The sequence below is a fragment of the Ostrinia furnacalis genome, unplaced genomic scaffold, assembly GCF_004193835.3.
Source record: "Ostrinia furnacalis isolate ACB-3 unplaced genomic scaffold, ASM419383v2 OfSCF1420, whole genome shotgun sequence".
Classification (NCBI taxonomy): domain Eukaryota; kingdom Metazoa; phylum Arthropoda; class Insecta; order Lepidoptera; family Crambidae; genus Ostrinia; species Ostrinia furnacalis.
This window is the reverse complement of record NW_021131659.1, coordinates 17,273-37,807: the sequence shown is the minus strand read 5'-3', so window position 1 is coordinate 37,807 and position 20,535 is coordinate 17,273. Positions and strand designations below refer to the sequence as shown.

General features: G+C 37.9%; 2 protein-coding genes across 3 annotated transcripts; one reads left to right on the top strand and one right to left on the bottom strand.

The window, feature by feature from the left end:
• Positions 1-3,821: 3,821 nt before the first annotated feature.
• Positions 3,822-9,383, bottom strand: LOC114352705 (putative nuclease HARBI1). The gene is made up of 5 exons (XM_028304381.1): positions 8,974-9,383; positions 8,455-8,651; positions 7,879-8,008; positions 5,595-5,736; positions 3,822-4,541 (listed from the first exon to the last, which is right to left on the bottom strand). Exons 1-5 carry the CDS (start codon positions 9,355-9,357, stop codon positions 3,928-3,930), a joined length of 1,467 nt encoding a protein of 488 aa, XP_028160182.1. The 5' UTR covers positions 9,358-9,383; the 3' UTR covers positions 3,822-3,927.
• Positions 9,384-11,800: 2,417 nt separating this feature from the next.
• Positions 11,801-20,288, top strand: LOC114352702 (monocarboxylate transporter 14-like). Of its 2 annotated transcripts, none has more exons than XM_028304379.1 (6): positions 11,801-11,897; positions 14,956-16,141; positions 16,228-16,764; positions 17,678-17,893; positions 18,171-18,456; positions 19,081-20,288. In XM_028304379.1, exons 2-6 carry the CDS (start codon positions 15,023-15,025, stop codon positions 19,245-19,247), a joined length of 2,325 nt encoding a protein of 774 aa, XP_028160180.1. In that variant the 5' UTR covers positions 11,801-11,897; positions 14,956-15,022; the 3' UTR covers positions 19,248-20,288. The 2 variants fall into 2 exon arrangements, with proteins under 2 accessions (XP_028160180.1, XP_028160179.1); XM_028304378.1 differs by lacking the exon at positions 11,801-11,897 and adding an exon at positions 12,733-12,916.
• Positions 20,289-20,535: the final 247 nt, after the last annotated feature.

The following is a 20,535-nucleotide window of genomic DNA, read 5'->3' as shown; positions in this document are numbered from 1 at the left end:
CGGCATCAAATAAATCGCACCTCCCGCGACAAGCACTTATCAAACGTATGCATCCCCACTTCCCACCAACATTGGTACCATTTGAAAGCCTAGTTCTAAACTTCATTTCATTATAGGAAAGGTTTTTACCCCAAAAATGTGTCTTTACAAAGATCTCAGAGTCACTTCTTCAAAAAATAGGTAGTTACGCTATAGCCATTTGTTATGACTATAAAACTGTTAAGTTGGGATTAATCGCTATCCATCTGTTAAAGAGGACACGTGAGATCTTTATTTGGCTTTATAACCATAAAAATTGGTCTAATTGATCCCAGAGGTGAGCCCAAAGTGAGGTCTATTTTCAAGTCACATTTATGGTATATGTTAATCATTTATTTAGAAATAAAATGTATTTTTCTTTAAGGATATTTATTGGACTTTCAAATAACACCAATATTGTTGGGGTACCATGATTGAGCCAGAAGAAAATCTTTAAAGTTCGCGTCGCGGAAGGTGCGGTTTATTTGATGTTGAGTGTAGTATCAATTTTTATTTTTTTATTACTTGAATGAACCATGTTGGACAACTATTCCAAATTGCATTCTAAAGCACAGATATCCGTAACCGAAACCGGTACCGGTATAATAATATTCCTATCCGTAACAGTATCCATAATCGAAACTACATATTCATAACATCCCTAGCGCAGACTACCGATTTTTTGTTGGCCGATAGTTTAGTCGGGCTAACTGCCCGACAATATCAGTATCGACATGTATGGAAGTGCGCACATTACACCGACATTTAGTTTGCTAAGCCTAGGCGCAGTCCACGGACTTTTAGTTGGCCGATGGTTGTGCCCGATTTTAATTTGTATGAAGAATCGGCCGATAGCAAATCGGTGTAATGTGCGCACTTTCATACATCTTCAATCTGACCCAAATATCAGCTAACTAAAATTCGGTGGTCTGCGACTGGGCTAAAGATACGCCAATTTAGATCTACTGTAAGATGCAATACATGCGTTTTAAGTTATAATTTTTCGCGCCCGCATTAAAGATACGCAAATCGAGACCTACTGTGTGGGCGTAGTGTCATGCCCATGTGTTATGTAATTTTGATATTTTTTATATTTCTCCGATCCTTAACTTTTACTAGTGCAGATCCCAATAAATAAACCAAACCTAGGAATTATCAGTTTTAATAGTTCAATGAAAACGCTGTTGGTCCTCCGAAAAAGACGGTTGATAGAAGCATGGTATTAAAACGCGGCCTTTTGATGTGTCGTTTGATCATTCAGGGTAAAAGGCATAAATATGGTGTTAAATTATGTGTCCTCACAGACACTGGGTTGACGCAAAAAATGCACATGTATTGCGGATCACATATTATTTATCCCACAAAAGAAATGGTTATGATGATAAGGTAGTGATGATGGAGGATTATATTATTTTTTTCAGTGCAAATAAATCTAGTAATGTTCACTCGGTTCTTCCATTGACATCGTTACTAATTAGGTTGTTAATTATGTTTTATTTTAATAGCTATTGCGTCATTCCTTGTGTCTGTGATTTACATAATACTAAGTTCTAATATGTAATACATTTTAATTTTCAATGTTAATAATTTTCCTTATAGAAGTTATAACTAATTTATATTTTATCAAAAACGCTATGAATGTATGCTCTGCTACCCAACTAGGTCGTCAATTTGTCAAGTAAGAATTTATATCAATATAAAACATTTATCACTTAGTAAACTATCATAATATTTAAGCCCACTTATCATCAATTTTATATGCAATCATATTGTCTTCGTATCTAGTCTTTATGAATCATAATAATGGGCAGTCAGTGGAATTAAATAATCTTTCGCCTACGAACAAGCCTCACGAATACCTGAAGACTGTATGTATCAGTTTATGACTATCTTAATTTTATAGTAAAAATCTTATTAATATTCCATTAAATAATATTATTCAATTCTCTCTGTTTTATTAATTAGTTTTTAATTAATTGTTGTAGTGACACATTACACGAAAGTCTGTATGCCTCGATGAAATGAAAAACGATGTATGTTGTATAGATATATTTTATAATACATGATTCTCATTGTGATCTCCACTATTGTAGTGTTACTTTTGTCGCCAACATTCATGGGAAGGTCTGAGCCGGATTCGTAATATAAACGCGTAATTTTGAGTCACCAAGTCGACGTAGGAAACTGCTCTAGAGTTTAGTCTTGTTACTCTAGCAATATAGGGACAGTCCCGAAAGTTGGATCGTCTGTTTCTGGAGCTTGTAATGCAATTACTTTACGTGTAAATAGTGCGAATCCAGCATATAATCGTATTTATCAGCATTTTACAAAAACGAGTGAAAAAGAAGATTCATTTGGCACAAGATTGAAGCAAATGAAAAAGAAATTGAAAAATTAGTAAATGAAAAACGGTTTAACTTATCCTAATACAATCAACCATGTTTTGTAAATAGTATAAATTCAAATATTAGTACTTATTATTATTCTGTGCTTTTACTAAGTATCCAAATTTATTTCATATACAACATAATGTTATGTAAATAATAATGAGATCATGTAAAACGATTTCGGCGTAGATAGTGCAAGAAATCCTCATTATAAAAACACCGTTTTTACCAAAATACTGTTCTCTTTTTTATCAGTAAACTAGCTTTCCGCCCGCGGCTTCGCCCGCGTGGAATTTTGTCTGTCACAGAAAAACTTTATCGCGCGCGTCCCTGTTTCAAAAACCGGGATAAAAACTATCCTATGTTCTTTCCCGGGACTCAAACTATCTCTATGCCAAATTTCATCAAAATCGGTTGCGAGGTTTAAGCGGGAAAGCGTAACAGACAGACAGACAGACAGACAGACAGACAGAGTTACTTTCGCATTTATAATATTAGTTGGGATGAAAAAACACGATGGGTTATTTATCCCAACTATATAATATTATAAATGCGAAAGTAACTCTGTCTGTCTGTCTGTTACGCTTTCCCGCTTAAACCTCGCAACCGATTTTGATGAAATTTGGCATAGAGATAGTTTGAGTCCTGGGAAAGAACATAGGATAGTTTTTATCCCGGTTTTTGAAACAGGGACGCGCGCGATAAAGTTTTTCTGTGACAGACAAAATTCCACGCGGGCGAAGCCGCGGGCGGAAAGTTAGTATTTTTATAAATAAAAGATAATGTCGATTATGAGATTCAATAATGTCTTTCATAAAAAGCAAATTGCTGATAGATACTACCGAAGTTCATAGGAAATTGTGATAAAAAACTATACAATTTAGTTTTTCACGATTAAACTTACACGTCATTTCTGCTTGTACATTATTTACAAAAGCACCAATATTGCTTTTTGTTGTATAAAATAACACTGCCATTTTGGTTGTAACAAAGTTACTTACTATAACTACTTCCTAAATATAATTTGAGTATCAAACTACTCATGGCTGCCTTTATGATTTGAGTCAGTAACTTGAAATTTATTGATATTTAGACCAGTCAAAGGTTTCATACTGGTTCTGACACACTGGTACACAATTCATAACAAATTACTGACTCCAAATAAACGTCTGTTCATGAACTAAACCTATCTTACAAGGAAACCTATTTATTTACATCTAAATAGTTCCTCACGTTTCATAAACTCAGTGGCACAGATCATAACGCAACACTCACATCCCTTCGGCGCCACGATTCATACTAAACGTGCACTGACACTGAGTACTCTATGGTCTAGATGTCTCTTATATTGGAGCTTCTGGGTTCGAGTCCCAGTTTGGCTAGGACATTGTCGGTTTGGATCAACCTGTTTATCCGAAGATTCTGTCATTCGGAAGCTACATACAGTCCGATTAAGCCACGTCCGACGCCTAAACTGGCTCATCAACTGATACCAGGTTGTACTCAAGCGCTGGAAGGTTGCCTACTGCGGATAGTGTCCCCAGCCAGGCATCGCCAAGTTGTAGTTTGTGGTGTGGACGCTAATTATACGCGGGCGCTTACTATCATCATGTAGCGGAGGCGGCTGGCTGGCGGCCGGCGGCGGCTGTTGTTGGTGCTGGTGACCTTCTAGCAACCTGTCCTTCTTGGACATCCGCTTCTTAGGCACAGAACACTCCGGCATGACTCTCCGCTCGTTCCACAGCCGCTCCGCTAGAGATAACCTCGCTTGGATCCCAGCTGGATGCTCAACCTGCTTCCTCGGTATCGGGCCATTGGCCACCTTTTGTTTCATCGCTTCGAGACGCTCCTCAGTTTGTGTCATGGGCGGCACTGGTAAGCCCCGCCCGTTACAGATGTTATGTAACACACAGCAGGCCACCACGATCATAGTAACGGATGGTGGTTCGATCTGTTTATTGCAAGTGGCCTGCAGACATTTCCACCGGCTCTTCAGCTGTTTTATTGTCTCGGTCACCGCTGAAAATGTCTGCGTGTGGAGATTCGAGTAATACTTTTCCGGTGTGATGGGCGATTTTTTCGTCATTTTCGGTATCGGCGTCATGATGTACGGTTTCTGTGTGTAAAATGGGCCACCTGGAATAAACAGAATTACGTATTTTATTATAAGCTGCTACTTCTTATATTATCCTTCATTTTAAACCAACTATCCTTGATCCAAAAGATAGCATCACTGGTAGTGTCGTCACCAGTGATCATGATGAGTGTCACCGTGACATAATAAAAGCTAACTATAAAAATAATGTATTTTATTAATACTGATTTATTGCACACAAATGTTAGAAATTGGTCCTAAATTATAAATATCACTCTTATTAGGTCTGTAAGAAAATGACTAGCTGGGAAAACACTCAGTCTGTGAAGTTATAGTCTGATCTGCGAGCACGTAGAATTTTTTCCAATGACCCCAAGCTACCCATCCTTATCGCTCGCGCGTAGTGGCTTGGGGTCATTGGACAAAATTCTACGTGCTCACAGACCGGGCTTTAGATCCTATCACTCGTTAGTGGCTAAGACAGTGGCGCCAAGGACTAATGCATTTGCACCCACCAAGGTGGCGCCACTGAGAGTAAGTGCAACCACATCAACACGTACAGATCACCATAGGCGCGCCGGCGCGGTCATAGGCCAATGACAGGACAGGTCGCGTGACCCATGACAGTTCGCGTTAACTGTCATTGGCCTATGATCGTGCCGGCGATGGCGATCTGCACGTGTTGGTGTGGTTGAAGCTTAACTCTACAGTGGCGCCTTTCAAGTGAACGCAAATGCGATTTATTGCTCACCAGTTGGCACCACCTTAGCAAGTGACCTTAAGACCTTACTCTACAGTGGTTTCAAGTGATGAGCGCTAAAACCAGAGTAAATACAAATGAGTAGGTCATCTTCATAGAAACGCTCGAGCGCGGTTTGTATGTGAGCGCGCCAATACGTATGCGGCGCACACGCACACACTGAAAAAATTTAGCGTGGAGTAGCGGGGTGTTGCCCCGAATTTTGTTGAATTGGCGCGCGCTCACATACAAACCGCGCTCGGGCGTTTCTATGAAGATGACCTACTCATTTGTATTTACTCTGCTAAAACGATAACCCTCTTCTTTGATCTTGATGTAAAAAAAGCTAGGTTACCAATAAGCCAGCACTGCTCGCCGGCGTTGTTGAGGGAGTCAAGGTCGACGCGCACGGCGTGCCGGTTGAGCACGGCGTCGCAGGACAACGCGCCGCCCGCGCTCGCCTCCACGCTCAGGATGTTGCAGTCGCTGTCGCAAATCTGCGCACATGTCGTCAAATCATTGGGTTACTTGTAGAATAAAGACCGGTCGCCGAGCCGAAGAGTTTCGTCCAATGACCCCAAGCTACCCATCCTTACCGCTCGCGCACTCACTGCGGCCGCCCGTCGCACAGTCGCGACAGCAATATAATTACGTGCGAGCATGATACGTGCGATAAGGATGGGTAGCTTGGGGTCATTGGACGAAATTCTACGTTTTCGGCGACCGGACTTTAGAAAGAATAGAAAAATCTTTATTTGACACAAAATAAACAAAAATAATAACAATAAAGTATACAAATATAGGTGGGTATTTTGAGCCAAAAAGGTCTTTTGGGGATTAGTCGAAGATAAGTTTATAACTCCCCATTCAGTGTTATGAACTGAATGTGGCAGAAATGTGTGTTTCCACCATTTATGGGGAGATAGGTAGGAGGTAATTACGGCCGTATTCACAAACATTACTATGAGGTCTCACAGTGCGCGTGGACGCACAGGATGATACACGAACCAATCACAGAGCTCTATTCAACGCTGTGCGTTCTATTTGCTACTTCACTTAAGCAAGCATCATTGGTGAATACGGGCATTAGTCTCTACTACAGGAGGACTACCTCCTCTAATTTACCAGAGTTCAATGGACGATTTAACCTGCACAGAATAACATTTGGTGTAGATATCACACGACAGTATATCAATGACGTATTTCACATGTTGAGTACTAACAGTTTGCTCTCTCTTGTTGGGTTTATACAGTGTGAGTCACGTTAAAGTGTACATATGAAAATAGATGAAACTAGACCTATTTTTATCGACAAAAAAGAGGTCAAAAATTTTTTGAGATTTTTTTTTAATTTTTTATAGAATTTTTTTTCTTCCAATTACTTATTGTAAAGAAAACGTAATAACTTTTAAAATAAGCGGTATATCCTGATAAAATAAAAACCGTAATAATGCTAAATAACAGGCGGTACTAAAAAAATACATAAAATACACAAAAAAGGCCAACAAATAATAAAAAATGATACTTTTTCAAAAAAATCTGCTTTTAAATTCGTGTTTTTTTGGTTATTTGATAAATTTCTCCAAAAAATGCCCCTATAAAAGGTGGTTTTTATTACTTTGTATTATTCTCCATCGTATTATCTTTGTAAAACGAAAAATTGCATGTCTCTATCCCTATCACAACATTTTCTATGAGCGTTTGAACAAAGGCCTGCCACAACATTATTCTCCGCCTGCAGGTAGAGAAAATTTTAATTTTAACTAAAATGCTTATTTTACTTCGAAATCTTTTGTTTTTATTTAAATTTAACTTGTCTTTATCTAAATTACAAATCTAGAGCCATTTTCAGTTTCGTTGTTAACGAAGCGTTGAATTGCGCGCCCGGAGAGGCTTAGTTCAAACGATCATTGCAAATGTTGTGATAGGGATAGAGACATGCGATTTTTGGTTTTACGAAGGTAATACGATAGAGAATTATACAAAGTAGTAAAAACCACCAGTTATAGGGGCATTTTTTGGAGAAATTTATCAAATAACCAAAAAAACACGTATTTAAAAGCAGATTTTTTTCAAAAAGTATCATTTTTTATTATTTGTTGGCCTTTTTTGTGTATTTTATGTATTTTTTTTAGTATCACCTGTTATTTAGCATTATTACTGTTTTTATTTTATCAGGATATACCTCTTAGTTTACAAGTTATTACGTTTTCTTTACTATAAGTAATTGGAAGAAAAAAAATTCTATAAAAAATTAAAAAAAAAATCTCAAAAATTTTTTGACCTCTTTTTTGTCGATAAAAATAGGTCTAGTTTCATCTATTTTCATATGTACACTTTAACGTGACTCACACTGTATTAACGGTCAAGCTTTAGATCCTCAATAAACAAGATTTGTAAAAGCAACTATAACCTTGGCTACATTTAGAAAAAAAACGCAGCGTCAGTCTCCCACAATAATCTAATTCTACTATAAGCCTACATTGTACTAAAAATATTGTAATGGTTGTTGTGGTGAGGAAATAAAGCATTTTTTTTAACATAGTATCTAGTTAAAGTGTTGAGTGAGTTATCATTATTTTCACACCTTTTTTCAAACATCTTTCACTATTATTACTAGAATGAAGTAATCAACTTACAATCTGCACCTTCTTGGAGTGGTAGGACTTATTGAAATGTGCCTTGCGGTCGTCGTTCGGCGGCATAATGGGCACGTGCGTGCAGTCGATGCAACCTACCACATTTGGTATGCCATACTTCATGTAGAACCTGAAAACAAGTTTGTTACTGGATTAGTATGACACTGTAAGCCACCTTATGCTGAGACCAGTGGTTTAATAACAGCTTTGGTTCGAATTTAACTATGTAAGTAGACTAAGGATATTTGGACTAAATAAAAACATTTTCTTTCTTTCTTAATAATGATTATTATGAATTTAAATGATTTCTAAAAAACTGACATTGAAAACATGATAGGTAAAATAGGCTGGGGTGCACAATCTTACTCCATTCAAAAACACCGGTTATTGTTATAGTTATGGTTAAAGTTGTGGTGCAGCTCATCCTAAATTGTGAATTTCGCACAGCTTAAGATGTCGCACTAGCATCACTTTACAAGATAAATAAAATAAATAACTAAAATAGTTTTTAAAAATATTTTTGCTGACTAGGACTAGGCTAAATAAAAAAAATTATTGACGCCAGCTGCATTATACCTTGCTTTTATTATATCTCTCTCGCCCCTCAAATGTGGAAAGTGAATGTACTTCTTCACAATGGTTGGATGGTTCATAGCTTCGGTGACCTGTTGCATTGCCGTTGCCACAAAGTATGCTGTGAGATTCGGGTCAATTTTGCCTCCAAATGACTTCTGGAACTTGCCTGTTGCATAAAAAGATAATGCTGCCAGTACCTGCAATTTACATCAATGGTATTTAAGTATAAAACTATGTATAAAGCTTTGATTTTTATGTTATTTTGTTTTATTCAGAAAACAAACAGATTACAAATGAAAAAATAACAGCTTGTAAATAACATTTTGCCATCAATATATTTTTTATCATAAAGAAAAATCAATTTATTGTCATTAATCTGACCTTACGAATTGTAAACACTTTTGAGTAAATAAATAAAAAACAAACCAAAATAAAGTTTCGGAGCTAAATTGTTTGAAAATTACTAAGTTACAAAAAAAACTAAGAAATACACAAATTAATAAAGCTCTGGTCACTCACTTTGCTCTCCACTGAGAACTCAAGGGACTTCAAGGAGTCTGGCATGACAGGTGCCACCTCCTCTATCAGGTTACGAACTAGGTCTTTAGACAGTCTGTAAGTCTCAATGAACGTCTGGTCTGGCAAGTCGAAGGGATCAACCTCCTCCCGGGACCTCGAGGGCCTTTTCTCGGGGCTTCGCGCTTTCTCTACTGGTCGGGGCTCCTGTTGTTTTTGTGTATGAGAGGAATCCCATTTTAACAACTCAAATATCTCCGGCTCCTCATCCACGACCGAGATGTAGCCCTCCTCAGGCGGTTTCTCAGCCATCCGAGTGTATTTTTGATTACTTTCAAATAAAATAGACGCAGCTTGGGATATTTCGTTGTCAACAGAATATGACATTTTAAGGCAATGTTGCCAGATTAATGAAATAATTTATTCCTACCTTTCAAATTTGGTGTTGCTAGAATAAAGTTTTAAAATGATCTAAAATTCTAAGAGATGGTTGAAAATGTTGAAATTGTTGTTTTTCGAAGATTTCTATGGTTTCTTTTCTTTAACCAACTTTTCCAACTGTTGGAGATTACTTATGATCAAAGAAGTTACTAAGTATAATACTTTTTTAGTCATCGAACTTTTATTTTGGGAACACACTGGTCTACCACCTGCTACAGACCCACAGGTCCCGGATTCGAATATGAGATGAAGTACAATGAATTTCTTCGCTTTCTTTCCAAATATTTCAGGCCTACAAAAGTTCAAAACAGACTGGGAACAAAATACACAAAGTTAATTGAAAGTTTTGTGGTCCCACCTTAAAATCGAACCCTGAACCAACGAGACGAGAGTTATTCAACCACCGATCCACCGAGACGATAAAAATGTAATAAAATGGTTAAGAATGCAAATACCTCCCCAATTAATTCGTGTTATGGCACACGAAATCCCTAAAATGTGCGCTATTGATCTATTGCCAAAGGACTGACGCGTTTACGAACAGACGTCAGCACATTGCAGTCGTAAAATAGTCTTTATTACAACTGTATAAGATGCTAGGTTTCAGGTTGATGTGCGGTCGTCTGTTCATCGTGCCATACCGTCGCTCACGGTGAGATCACCGCATCGGCGCCAGCGTCTGTGGAGCGAGACACGAACCCATTACGAGGCAGACGCCCAGACATAATAACGGTGCATCCATATCAGTTATTGGGGGACAATATTTGGCTAAATTAAAATTCCCTAAATATTTTCGGCCAATTCAAACGACTTTAGCTATAAGACTGAGCTTTGCTTCGGAGGCTTAGCAGTCAAGTAGTGAGATGGATATCTAGGAGTCGATTTCTAATCTGGGTTAACAAAGTGTTAAAGGAGTGAGTCAACTTAAAAGTAGTCCGTCATTTATTATCATTGTGATTGCAACCAATGCCAATCTACAACTTGCAAGTCAAGGTATCGAAAAATGCTAGCACTTTTTCGTCACTAATATCAACTCAAAAAGAATCCCATCTACCTATTCTGAAAGACTCACTTATAAGGCGCTAACGAATTTGTTAGGAAATTTGAAACTTTGCACAACTCTATTGAAAATACACTGCATTTTGGAAAGTTGATCAAAAAGAAGCGTCAGTGTAAATGCAGCTTAATGTATATTTTCACCCTCACCTTCCAAAAATAACTGGAGGTCATTGACTGTCGATCATCTGTTGAGATTATTGCGTGCGTACGGCTAGTTCCTCACGGAAAATCTCCAGTAGTCAACCATTGAGCTACGCAGTGATGTATCGAATGAAAAGCCCCAATTCCGTCGAAACTTACCTACATCTTGATGAAATGATTCCTTTGCTATAGAAGAGATCCTTCTCAATGTGAACAATATTTTTTAACATTATACCTAAGTTTATAAATCTTTAACCTTTTAGTTTAGTCAAATGGATGGGTTTATGAATTCTGGAATAAATGAAATTCAACGTTTTGTTACAATAACTGTTAAAGGTACCTTATCACGTTCCCTGTAAAGACTTAGGAGGAGGAGAAAATAATGATGTGATTATTCCCTATCAAAGTATAGAAAAACTAGAGCAACAAATTGAACCGGTAACGTTTGGCCTGCCCGACAGCCGACAGGGTCACTCATAATTAAATTATCTCACAATAATTTAGAAAAAATCTAAATATAAGTAAAGTGAGTGATAATATTATATACGGGGTCGGTGTTGTGGTATGAGAAACGTAACATGTTGACGTTTTCAGCTTCTTGCACGTGTTTGTAAACGAGGCGACCACTACGAGACATCTAAATTTAAAATTTCATATTTACGATACTGGATATAAGGATCACTCACGTGTTTGTCTCGCATGACTTTCATAAACTGGGGAATTTTCTTGGAAGTTTCTACGAGAACACTTCGAAATGAAATTAGTTAATATCTACTTATCTACAAGCTACAGGATCTTAATTCAATACAACATACATCTGTTTCCGCATTTTATTACACCGATCTTGTCGCGACAAGGAAAAATTTCCGTGCTTTTAAGCGATTTTGTGAAAAATATTATTGGCAGGTAGTTGCTAATTGCTCATAAGATAGGCCCCCTTAATTGATAGCTTATTATCCGTTGTGCATAATCTTTTCTTAAAGGTTTTTAAACCTTTGTTTGTCACCTGTCATCCGCTTTGCAATGGAGGGAAGTCGAACCTTAATTTCGAACTCCTCCTATGTTCTTCTGATTAATTTCGTTGCGGGTCCAATGACAGTTTAACTTTCCCCCGGGACAAACTTGACCTTCATTGGTTGGGTTTTTGTGGCGGTCAAGCTGTAGATCCTGGCTACACAGGAGTTGAGGTGGGAACGAGAGGTGGGAATAGTCCCGTTAGAAGCTACAGGATCGTTTGAAGACCCAATATGGGCGATGAAAACTATTTCAAATTAATTTGGATGGAGGTAACTTAAGGACTAGATTAAGATCAAGTCAGCTCAGCTGTCTGAAAGTAAAAAACTATCTCAAAATAATCCATGTAAATAGGTAACTGTACCTATGGTCATTAGCGACCAGTTATTTAATGTACCTATCTAAGTAATTGCTGACTAATTACTTACCTTTACATGTGCCTTGCTGCAATTTAGCCTGTTACCGTTTTAATTTTATAAGATAAGTAGGTTTTTGGAAAACCAGCTTTAAAATGTGTTAATTTACTAATTGTGTAGGATGTAGCTACATCATCTTGTCTAAACTTCAAAGCAGCATTTATATCTTTAAGATCATTTCTACTGAATCATTTATTACATGCCTTCAGTGGATCGTTTGTTTCCTTTTTAGAATCATTAATCATCGAAGTACGCACCTACATAGTGTTCATGCACATGAACCAAACCATTTGCTCTATTACAGGAGTCGAACTCGCGACCTGTTTTGGCTCTATGGTCTGTAGCACTAATCACTAGAACAAGCAACTTATAACTTTGGAAGGTTACATGTTCATGTTCAAATGGACACCAAAAAGTCGATATCTAGCAATGTACCTAATCGCGATAACGCATTAAAAGATACAATACCTATAGTAACTATACTAACTAGATAGGTTGCGAAATATAGCACAACCAATTTACACGAATTAATTGGGAAGCCTGTACGTCACCCATTCATGACAAATTACAGATATTTCGGTCCGCGCGACCTATTTCACAAGTTACAAATGCCGGTTATCAATACCTTATGCCATTTTGTATTTTTGGGTAACCTAACGGTGCGTTGATAATCGTGGCGCCGTAGAGTGTTGGGCCCAAGTGGCTGTGTGAGGCAGCCCAGACAGTCTTGTTGCAAACGCGTTTGAGGCACGACGCGTTAACGCCTCGTCAAAGGTCGAAATGTAGTTTGTTTGATAACGCGAGGTTACTAGTCAATGCTCTTTTCGGTTGATCTTGAATGTGAGTGAGTGAGTGCAGTGTAGCTATTTATCTAGGTAGGTACAGTCGCTTATATACGCACTTTGGTTAGACATTAACAGCCGGCGTGCGATTTTTGTGTTGTTGTGGGACATTTGGTGGTGATTCATTCATTAGCCACGAGGGTTATAATAGAACGTCATAGTAAGGGTTTAGTATCTCCGGTTCTGTGCTAAGATATTATGTATTAGGTTCTGTGTTACAAATTGTTGTTGACTTTGGAGCTGAATATTTGCTATATTAAATGAAATATAAAAACTCACAGAAACTTGAATGTCTTTTTTTTATATGACGCACATCAAGTGCATCAAAAACAAAAACACTGATGTTTTGCTCTTGCAGATGTTCTTACAGTGTAGTTCTCAATTAAAACATTTTGAATGGCATACCTGGAGCAGTCCCTCCCTATTTTGAATGCCCCTTACTTATACGGGAATTGAACCCCAGACAACCCCAAACGATAATGCACTTTATCTTATTAATTAGAATCTACCGGTGACTTTTATATCAAATGCAGGAGACGTGCAACTCAAAGTTAATGTATTGAATAAATAAAATAGTAGGTTTCATAGTCATAATAATAAGTATGAATGAATCAAAGCGTTTGTAAATTACTAGCTCGCGGAGTTCGATAGTTACAGCAAAGCTGAAGAATTTTAAACACGTGATTTAGTTATGTCACCGACTCTCCGACACTCATGTGTTCTGACTTAATATTTATAACAATCAAGATGAGGCTGACCTCATCCCTGAGGATTGGCAGGCTATTTACCTTTTTCTGAACAATATGGGGCAAATTGTTATGCACCATTGTTGATATTTTTCGCTTCAATGATGTAAGGCTTATAATGCTCTTACGTATTTTCTATAAATACCTATTGAACAGAGCTTAAGGAGGGGATTTGTCTTTACAGTGGCCGAGTTTGATGTACCGGTGTTTATAAAAAATCTCTTTACAGTCAAACATATCGCACGTGCTCGTTTTTAAGTGTTACAACGTACTATATCATACTTATCTTTTAAATAATTAGTTGTTATCACCAAAAAATGTTGCTTTATCAAATAATGAGTGCTCTAGAAGGCTCTACATAGTTAAAACATACGCTCTGAAATGTATACGTTTCTATCAAATAATAAGTAAATAAAGTAAGTAGGTTAGAGACATACGATTAATATTGATACACTCAACATCAAATAAACCGCACCTTCCGCGACGCGAACTTTAAAGGTTTTTTTCTGACACAATTATGGTACCCCAACAATATTGGTGTTATTTGAAAGCCCAATAAATATCCTTAAAGAAAAATACATTTCATTTCTAAATAAATGATTAACATACAACCATAAATGTGACTTGAAAATAGACCTCACTTTGGGCTCACCTCTGGGATCACGTGTCCTCTTTAACAGATGGATAGCGATTAAACTTAACAGTTTTATAGTCATAAAAAATGGCTATAGCGTAACTACCTATTTTTTGAAGAAGTGACTCTGGATAAAAAAGACACATTTTTGGGGTAAAAACCTTTCCTTTAATGAAATGAAGTTTAGAACTAGGCTTTCAAATGGTACCAATGTTGGTGGGAAGTGGGGATGCATACGTTTGATAAGTGATTGTCGCGGGAGGTGCGATTTATTTGATGCCGAGTGTATTATTATCTTATTTTAAAGAATCTTTCGTTTTAATGAATTCAAGTCTGTGATTTATTCAAATACTGAAATTAAACCAATTATCAGGTTCCAATCATTCCTGAGTTTTAATCAAGTTTTAGTTATTTCAGAATAAGAGCCTACTTTCTTTCCTACAAAAAATTAATAGGGCCTCAACATTCGTGGGAGTCAATTAATCCCTTATTGATTGTTTCTACGAACCTATAATTGGAAGAAGCGTAGGCATCTTTGTAGATGCTAACGATGTTTTGAAGTTCGAATAAAATTTGGTTAAGTATAATAAGTAGGTCTATTTCGGGTTCCCATTATAGGTAAAAGATAAATTGGGCAGGAGAGTCGCGATCAATTATGGAGCTCCTCATTTATACCTACTTATTTGTTTCAGAATCTAACCAAATGTAATGCTATGAATTGTTTATTTACTGGATTATAAACAAAAGAAACAATAAGATATGGCCGACCTAAGCGAAGATAAGCCAAACAATAATCAAAATGGAAACAACACGACGCTGCCAAGTGATATTGACGAAGATATAAACAAAATTAATTCATTGAAATCAAAAAGCAAAGAAATCGTAGCCCATTATGAAAAGACTAATGGGACGCCAAATTCACCTCCAGTTGAGAGGGTTAAGTTCCAAGGTCTGACTGAGAGCGACTTCGATAGCGACAGTTCAGACGAATCAGAATCTTTTGTAGCAAAATTGCCGCCGGTCCCCGACGGAGGATGGGGATGGGTGGTCGTGATCTCAGCATTCCTGGTATCAGCCTGTGCTGATGGCCTAAGTTTTTCCTATGGGCTTCTTCAAGAAGAATTCGCCAGATACTTTGACACCACCCAGTCCCAAGTATCCATGATCGGCAGCTTATTCATAGCCACGCCGCTATTGGCTGGGCCAATCATGAGCGCTTTAGTGGACAGATATGGATGCAGGTGGATGACGATGATAGCTGGGCTGTTATCTACAATAAGCTTTTTACTAGCTTCTGTATGCAATTCAATTGAAATGTTGTGCTTGACATTCGGTTTCATGAGCGGCTTAGCAATGGGCATACTGTACGTAACTGCAGTCGTGTCAGTCGCGTTTTGGTTTGATAAGAAGAGGAATTTGGCTGTGTCTTTAGCATCAAGCGGTATCGGTTTTGGCACATTGATCTATTCGCCGATGACGCATTATTTCCTACAAGTCTACGACTGGAGGAACACTGTTGTACTACTCGCCGGCACGTTGTTAAACATGTGCGTGTGCGGTGCTTTAATGAGAACTCCTGAATGGCTGGAAATAAAGCAGAAGAGAGAACGTAGATTGTCAAGATCTAGACGCTCGTCGAGCGCGGGATCTCTCTCATCTCGGTCGCTCGGTGGAGAATCACTTTTCTTAACCAACGATGAACTGAAGTCGTTGCTAAAGAGCGGGAAAAGTCCCGAATATATTTTAGAAACGTTGGCAACATCGATTGCTGAAGCTGAGCAATTAGAAAACACAACACAGATGAACGCCGAGGCAACGCTTAGGCAGCGTATGCATTCTGCCATACATTTGCCCACATTTATACAACAAAACGAAAGGGTGAGTTAGAACTAATGTTCTGCCGATGCTCCGAACTTTTGGATTTGAAAATTACAAATTTGCTTATATAATCGTTATTTTTTCAGGTTCCACCAGAGGTGATAGATAAGTTAATGAAGAACAACAGGCTGTACAATATTATTTTGCAAAACTACCCAGATATTTTGACTAGGCGACACTCAGAAATTAATCTGAACGTGGAAGCTCCGCCAGCAGATGCGGTGACAGAGCCGGCCAAGTTGCCCGTGCAAGTGAAGATTAAAAAGCCAAAGGATATAACAGAATCAGATGTGAACAAATCTAGCGAGAAGATTGTGGAACATGAAGGCGAGCATAAGAAAACAAAAGACGCCAGTAAGAGTACCGTCAATGATACGAAACAAACTCCAAGAGCGAAAGAACATTCTCCGAAGAAGGAGGTCAGGGGGCAGTCCTCGAGCTGGCTCGTGAGACAGTTGTCCACGGACCACCACTACTTCAAAGACATGCCGCTGTACCGCAACACGATCATGTATCGCGGAACTATGATGAACATCCCCCGGTACAGGCTGAAAGCGTCATCTCTACCAGATATTTATAAAAACTCTATGTGGTCAATAGAATCAGAATCAGATGACGAGTGGGTAAGTACTTTATAGACATATTTTCCTCCAACATTATCTTGCTTCTACAGCAACAGTTAGTTTCTTAGTTTACTTATACCTACGACTACTTCATTGCATGTTCCTAGTACGGTTTTCCTGCTAAATCATGTATTTTTAACCTGAACAACTTCATCGTAAATTATGGCATTAATGACACATTTGTAAGATTGCTCATTGTTTTAAATACCGGTAATTATTCAAATTACCGGTTCAGTACACACAACATAAAAATATACAATTAGATAAGTAACTTAGGTAGGTACTTACGAGTACAAGATATCCAAAAGTGATGGCAGTGATTGTGAGAAAATCGAGTCATATTGTAGCAAACGTTTTGATCACAATTTTATTGTTATCAAACACATTCATTAAGTACTCGTAACACATGATTAAGAAACCGAATTATTTACTCATGTTCTAAAAGTCAATGATTTTATTCAGACTACTAAACTAATTACGATTACCGTTATTACCGACATTTTAAATTTAATAAATACCCCAGAAATTGCAATAAATGAAACTGTAAAATTGTAAATGACGTTAGTGACAGCACTGATAGCAAAGAAAATGAGTTGAATGTATTTATAAATATTCTTATTACCCTACCTACCCACTTGCAAGGTTGTTTGTATGTTCCAATAAATATTTAATTCGGATTAATGTAAATTAATACAATTTCTAATCACCGTTTTTATCAAACCACAATGTAATAGCCTAGAACAGGTACCTACTACTATAGTAAAGTATAATAATAGTATGGAATACTCATTATTATACTATAGTAGTAGGTACCTGTTCACAGTACCACAGAATAAGTAATAGTACCAAGCTACTACAGGATATTATTAAGATGAATATTATTTTAATAAAATCACTTCATTTACCTTTCCAGAGATGGTACCACCGACTGTTCGAAGTGCTCAAAAAGAGCTTCAACTTCGAGATGTTCACGGAGTTCCACTTCTTCATGTTCAACCTTTCGGAGCTGATCCTCTCTGTGTGGTTCATCGTGCCCTACTTCTTCCTCAAGTCCTACATGACCTCCCAGAACATGGAGGGAGGGGAGGTCATGATCAGTATCATCGGTATTGCCAGCGCTATCGGAATCGTAAGTCGTTTTCACGTTCAAGGTTGTATTAATTCAAATGCATATGATTTATTTTTAGACCACCTGGTCGATAGTGGACAATTTATGTGTTATGTAAACTCAATCCAGAACAACCAAAGCCCTTGCTAGGATATCAATGTTTTACTGATGCAATTTCATTAGCGTTACCTGGGGACAGTAATGAGAACGTAATATCAATTAGAATAGTGTTCTAGCTCTCGTAAAATGAAAGAATATTAATTCGAACAGCAAATAAAAGTGCCTTACTTACTCACAGGTGGTGCTGGGCTGGTCAGGTGACCAAAAGTGGTTGAACGTGACGAAGACCTTCTCGTTCTTCCTGATCCTATGCGGAGCGTCCGTGGCCGCGTATCCCTTCTTCATCCACAACTACTGGCTGCTAAGCATTAACTCCGCTGTCTTTGGGTTTTCCTTCGCCAGCTCGTACTCTTACTCGCCAGCGATCCTGATGAAGCTCATACCCTTGGAACATTTTACTGTGGCTTATGGATTGATATTGCTGGCTCAGGGTATCGGGCATCTAGTCGGGCCGCCTTTAGGGGGTAAGTCATGGCTTGTAATTGATGAACTAAACATTACGACATTGTTGTCTAGAGATATGTATCTGAGTTGAATAATCACAACAGATTATACCTAAAAGTGAGCGTGGGAATTACCAGTTATAGCAAATTACTCATGATGACAACATACCTAGGAAACTACTTTGAATACTGTCTAACTCAGTACCTATATTTGTCCAACTACTATTCAAAAACGCTGGCGAATATTTCTTATAAAGAGTTTTATGGAAACATTGGATCTTTTCATGAAATGACCGCACAGCACGACATCAATCTAAATAGCCCCCATAGAATAATTAAGTCGCCGGTCGACGTAATAAGCTCCCACGAAATAATCGTCCCTTAGAACGCCGACTAATAGTATTCCATTGGAGCAATTGACATCTGACCTTCCACATTGATAGGCATGCATTCGAATATTCTGACCATGTCGTAGTGAGTATTAATTATGGTTTAATCGGTACGTTGATTAAATGTCATCACATTTTCCCTTACCGATCAGGAACATACAGGAAGTTTTAAACTGAGATTGTAAATCAAAATTTACAAATTTATTTTGAAATATGAAAAATATGAATGAATTAAGATATTTTATTTACTTTCCAGGGCTGCTGTATGACGTAACTGGATCATGGGAGCTGACGTTCTACGTAGGGGGCCTGTGGGTGGCGGTGTCAGGCCTCTGCCTGGTGGTCATCGCGTGCACGAACAACCGTCGCTTCTGCGGACGCAAGCCGCTGCTCAACGATGCCCAGGCAACCACTGAAGTTTAGAAGAATTTGGATCTAATTGCTTGTGGGTGACGGCTGAAAATAGCCTCCACAGAGACCCGTTGACGTGGGATAATCCACGGGTGAATGGCAATTTTGGGTGAATGGCAGTAGGCGCTACGTTAAGCGGCAGCTACTGACGTGTAGCAAAAATGTTGATCTTTTTGCTTGAAGTGGATAAAGTACCACAAAGCAAAGATGAAGACTTCTATGTAGATTTCTAGTTCATGATATAAATATTAATATCTGCAGATGGATATATACGAGGCTTACGGTCTAGGGGGCACTTGCCATAAGTGAAATATTATTTCACTGGTCGTCACTATTTATAGTCAAAGGCGCCATACTTATATGGTCACAACGACTACGTAAACTATTAATTGTACCTATTTATGTGGCAGTTATACCAAGCCAGCCTATGTAAGGGCAAAAACGTAGATGTATGTTGCTGTCACGACAACATTTATGAACATTTATATGCGACACCATACAAATATGCACAACCATAACGAAACTAAATTTTGCACAAAAACGTCCAATGAAAATGAGACTAAGATAGAGCTAGTCGGATGATTGACGAATTTAAATGTAGAGACATATTCAAACCCGAAAAACATAAAATTTCAAGTTCAACTTGACTTAAAAGGGATGACCCACTAGAACAAAAACTTCTCCTGAAACTGCTGAATGTGTGAACCGGACAATGTCAATGTGCTACCAAAAAAACGAGAACCAAAGTGATAAAAATATAAGAAAAGACTACGTCATTCTGCGTTAAAAATATTGAATTACGCCATCCTGATTCAGATTCTGAATCATGTTGCACCAAACACTAAAGAACGTGATTTATCAATCAGATTATCCTCTTCGGCCATAATCGTGCCAGGATGACGTCAGACCATTTTTACCTGAAGTGTTTATGGAATAAATATTTTATACGCTACCTCGAACCAAACTATGATTATGACCAACTGATGTTAAACAGTTTGCTCAACCTTTTGATGTTCTGTGTTGTAGATTTCTTGAATATAGATCTGACTCAGCTGCTTTTGTTTTCCTCTTACACCCTACACTTTATGTATCTACTGCAATATCTAAGAATAGTTTCGAACTGTGATATATTTGATACAGTCGTCATAATAGCTTAGACAAAGCTATAAATAATCTGAATACGAACGTTCTCGTTTATCTCTACATACAAAACTAAGCTATAGTCTATGGCGGCTCATATGCCTGTCTTTAAAAGTATATTACTTGCAGCCTGTCATGGTTGCCAAGCCGTAATGTTGTA